Below are 4,889 nucleotides of genomic sequence, written 5' to 3'. Positions count from 1 at the left end.
GTAGTGAGAAAATACTGAATTAAAGATGTTGTTCTTAAGCTTTGTACAATTAAATCTACAGTTCTACTGAACCGATTTTATTAATTAATATGTCATTGGATAGCCTAATTTGTGAATACACTGTATTTGCAAATAATTATGAAAGTACTGTTGAGGTTGCAAGCAAGATCGTTTGGATATAAATCGATGATAAAGAACTCAATTTTTTGAACAATTTGTGTTGGTCGTGATTTAGCTGTGTGCTTTAATGAAATGGGAGTGGTATTTCAATGAAGGTTCTTAGGTCAAAACAAATAGAATAACGTAGTTAGAATTAATTAAATATATTTAAAACTAAATTCCATATCCAAGATATAATGCAATTTATACTTTATGATTGAGCGATACAGTATCTTGAACTTAATTGATTAAAACTATCAATATCTCAAGTGAAAGCTTTTGAAGTATTTTAAGACATATAAAATAACTTAAATAAAAATATAGTTACGTATCATTGATTGCAGATAGGTAATTATCGTTGATTCGTGATTCAGCAGTGTGCTTTAGGTAGTCCGATCTCAATAAACAATACAGTAGCTCAAATAAATCTGCGGTACGTCCTTAGTTGGCCAAAATTATGAAAATCGGTCGGGTAGAAGAGCTAACCCGACTCGGAAAAGAAAAACCAATTATTTTTATAGATGGTAATAATAATTGGTTTACCAGTATGTATAATCTAATCATACGAAACATGTGTTAATAATTCAACAGCTTATTGTTATCTAATTAATTTTTCTTTGATTAAATTTTCTACATTCTAAACATTCTAATGTTATGTGCTTAAACTGTACCATTAATATTAGTGAGTAAAGTGGTGTATGGATTTCATAACCATTATTTTACTAGAGACCGTTGTGTTTAACCATAACGGGCACTGTTGCTAGTAGATCTATAAAGCAGTTCCTTTGCTTCCTTCATTAGATAGATATAAAATATGGACTAACAAGATTGGGTAACATTTAATTGCGAAGCATTCGTTTTGGCTTGAAACTGTCAGATATTGTATTTGCGAAGGTTTATATGTATTCCTATACAGTAATAGTTTTCCCAGCATATCTGGAAAAGTGCACACTAAATATGGAAACCAACTCCTATTCTGAATTTAAGAAATTTCTACTAAGATTCCCGTACGTAGAATGGGCACCAGCTACCTAATTCCAAATCAACTAATTATTATTTATAATTTAATTATCGTCTTCAAATTAAGTGATGGTTGCTCTTAAAATAATAAATTTAACATAAGCAAATCCATATATCTATTACTTATTTAATACGCAAGCAGGTTTTTTGTGACAATTACTCCTCAGAAACTACTGAACCGATTGACATGTTTTTGGTGTCATTGGAAAGACCGTAACGTGAAGTTGTGCAGGAAACTTTCTTTTTAGGGAAATAATTAGAGAGTGAGGCCCTGGAGCCCTTTAAAGTTTCGTATTTCTCCATAAGATTAACATGGTAATAAACACAAAAAAACCACCATGCTCATGTAGGGTGTGTTTTGTTGACATTGTTATGCAACTCCAACTGTTGTCAGAAATTAAAAGTGAGAAAAAGAAAATATGTGAATTGAAAACAGTCAATAAGTTTGCTAATTTAACAGTTTACTACAAACATTTACTGACTTTGTTGAAATGAAATATCTAGAGTCGATTTGCAAACTATGTAAACATAGGAAAGTCGTAAAACACCACCAAGGAGTAGAAATAGAAATAATTTTTTTTTCGTTTATAATCGTTATTATAGACAACCTAATGCGGCTATGAGTAAGTCTATTTGTAGAAAACTCTAAAAAACAAGATCATCTTTTGAAAAATGATAAGATATTTACAAGAAATGTTGATTATATCGACCTGTTATGTACATACTGTATTGAGTATTTCCATAATCTTTGAGTCGAATCTTTTAAAGTCATCAGAAATTATGAATGTTATTCGTTTTAAAATAACGTCTGTAATACTTAGCAATTGCTCGAATTCGAGCAAGAGGGACACTAGTACTTATTTAATACGCAAGCAGGATTTTTGTGACAATTACTCCTCCGAAACTACTGAACCGATTGACATGATTTTGGTCTCATTGGAAAGAGCGTATCGTGAAGTTGTGCAGGAGACTTTCATTTTAGGGGAATAATACCTTTTTATTGTTATCTTGCAAATACTGTCATGGCATCCACTTAACCCATAAGGCCCATGTTAAATTTCTAAAAGTTTAAATTCACATAGGGAAAACCCCCGTGGTCCGATTTGTTCCATTTCAGATTTATACCTTCCCGTGGTTGGGTACTATAACTGTGCTAAATTTCATGCAGATCGCTTCAGCCGTCCATGAGGAGTATTTGTAAAACTAAAGCAGGAGTGTAGTATAAGAGCTTCGCTCGCTTCGCTTCGCTCCGTTCAAAAAGGTAAACAAAAGTTGTAACATGTGTTTACAAATAAATCATCTAAACTAGCACATTGCAAAATAGAGAACAAAAGGGAAGAACAATCGGATTGATACCGTTGAGCATTATTTGCTACAAAATGTATAACCAATAAGGATTATGCACCATTGGCTTTTGATGTTACAAGTAGACATTTTTCATTTACGTGAACCAGACGTACAATTTACTTTGAATACTGCACATAGGGATTCCAAATTATGTGAACCAAATATATCATTGACTTTGGATAGGTACTGCAAGTAGACATTCCATTAACTTGAACCAGACGTGCCATTGACTTTAGATACTGCAAGTAGACATGTAATTTATGAGAACCAGATGAACCATCGACTTTAAATACTGCAAGTAGACATTTCATTTGCGTGAACCAAATGTGCCATTGACATTAGATACTTCAAGTAGACATTTAATTTATTAGAACCGGATAGACCATTGACTTCGGATACTGTAAGAAGACATCAACTTTACATATAACACATTTGGGTTCTGCAAGTAGACATTGAGTCGTTATCTAGCAGTCGATGAGGAAGGACCTCGTTATCAGTTAACCCACTCGCTCGCCCGGTCCTGCGTGCCTCGCTGCTTACCATTATACAGTACCTTTAGTACGGTAACATTCAACATTTGTAATAACGTATTTGGGACATGACGGAGTGTTGTAAGTGCAACGTTGAGTGCAACGAGAACTCGTCCGACGTAATATCGTGCGTGGAGTGCAGTGACGTGATGCACGTGCAGTGTGCGGGACCTGACCTGAAGAGGAAGACCCGTAACCGTCCGTTCAAGTGTGGCAAGTTTAATAAGGAGACAGCATCAATGTCAAGTGTAAGTGATACCGAAGATTCTACTGTCCTCAAAGCAATTAACAGCTTACACGCCAAGTTTAGTGACACCCTTGATCAGAAACTTTCTGGTTTAGAAGGGAAAATTAATGACTCGATTTGTGAAAAACTTGACGTAATCAATGAACGAATAAATACATGGCAAGAAACAATTACGTCATCGTTAAGTGGCCTAAAATCAGAAAACATCTTATTGAAACAAGAATGTGTGGATCTCAAATCACGTTGCGACGACCTGTCTAAACAAGTAGACTCAGTGACGGAGCAGCTACAAGACTTACAGCAGTACAGCCGGATTGACAACCTGGAGGTCGTAGGGGTGCCTTTAACCAAGAATGAAGACGTGTATGCCGTTCTAAAGGCAGTTGCTAACACCATCGGTACGCCCTGGAAGTATGAAGACATTTCAATAGCGCATCGGGTGCCTTCAACCCGCCAGAAACATCCTAATATCATCGTAAAGTTCACCCGCAGAACTTCCAGGATGACGTGGCTACTTGCGGCTAAAGAAATCGACCTAACCGCTAAAATGGTGCATCCGAGCTTTCCTGATACACCAATATTTATCAACGAACATCTCACAGGCCATGCCAAAGAAACTCTAAACTGCGCCAAAAAGCTCGTCAAGGAGAAGAAACTAGCGTATGCATGGGTCAAAGAAGGCAAGATCCTGGTGAGGAAGACGGCAGATGGGAAACCAGCACGTGTGAGGAGCCCCGAGGACGTCAAGGTGATAGCGGCTCAACCAGCGGCTCAGTCTACGGCTCAACCAACGGCTCAACCAACGGCCCAGCGACAGCTCAGCGGAGGTGTCAATCAGCGCGGCAACAGCGGCTCCAACACGGACAATGCTTCATCGTAATCATTATGCAGTTAATGGGTTGAATAATGCACTCAGCCTATAAGATACATAGGTATTTTTAATTTGCTCTTTAGATTTTTATAATGTGTTTCATGGTTAGGTAAATTATTTTAAATTAACAAATATCATTCTTTCATGAGCTGTCAAGTAACTTGATGTCATATTTTAATAAGCTAAAGTAAAAATATTTGACCATAAATTGCAAACTTTTTCCCATTAAGAGTAATAACGTTCATTATATGATAAAATAATATTTGAAGCACCATAATTTGCTGAAACAGGATATTTCCTATCAGTTTTAATAATACTACTTTAAACCAGACTAGACCTTTATAATACTATATATATGATAATAATTTAATATCACCAATCATCTTAAACATAAATCAAAAATTCACGTTCTATTGTCATAAAAAAGTTACTATGTTCAAGATGTATTATTTTTTGTGAAAATGTACTTTATTTTTATTGTGTTGGTTATCCATAATTGAAGTGAAACACATTAATGTTTCAATTATTATAATGTTTCAATTATTATAATGTTGTTAGTTTATAAGTCATGTTAATTTTGCAAAAGTAATTAAATTTTCCTCATCACATTAATCAGTAAAATTATTTATCTTTAATTTATTATAACAAAGATGTATGAACCGTTACGTATAAGAGTAAAAAATTTTTATGAACCTTTTTATTATAACACACTTTC

The 4,889-nt window shown here is 34.8% G+C and overlaps 1 protein-coding gene across 1 annotated transcript; it reads left to right on the top strand.

Annotated features, from left to right (window-relative positions):
- The first annotated feature begins 3,124 nt into the window (after nt 1–3,124).
- On the top strand, nt 3,125–4,183 carry LOC128982606 (uncharacterized). Its single transcript, XM_054401565.1, has one exon. It carries the CDS (start codon nt 3,125–3,127, stop codon nt 4,181–4,183), a length of 1,059 nt encoding a protein of 352 aa, XP_054257540.1.
- Nucleotides 4,184–4,889: the final 706 nt, after the last annotated feature.

This window comes from Macrosteles quadrilineatus, unplaced genomic scaffold (genome assembly GCF_028750875.1).
Source record: "Macrosteles quadrilineatus isolate MER2022 unplaced genomic scaffold, UCM_ALF_1.0 Scaffold_746__1_contigs__length_33831, whole genome shotgun sequence".
NCBI lineage: Eukaryota > Metazoa > Arthropoda > Insecta > Hemiptera > Cicadellidae > Macrosteles > Macrosteles quadrilineatus.
The sequence above is the reverse complement of the archived record's forward strand: the minus strand, read 5'-3'. Positions and strand labels throughout refer to the sequence as shown.

Excerpts from the sequence above, each read along its gene's own strand:
- LOC128982606 (XM_054401565.1), top strand. The coding sequence starts at position 3,125 with ATGACGGAGTGTTGTAAGTGCAACGTTGAGTGCAACGAGAACTCGTCC.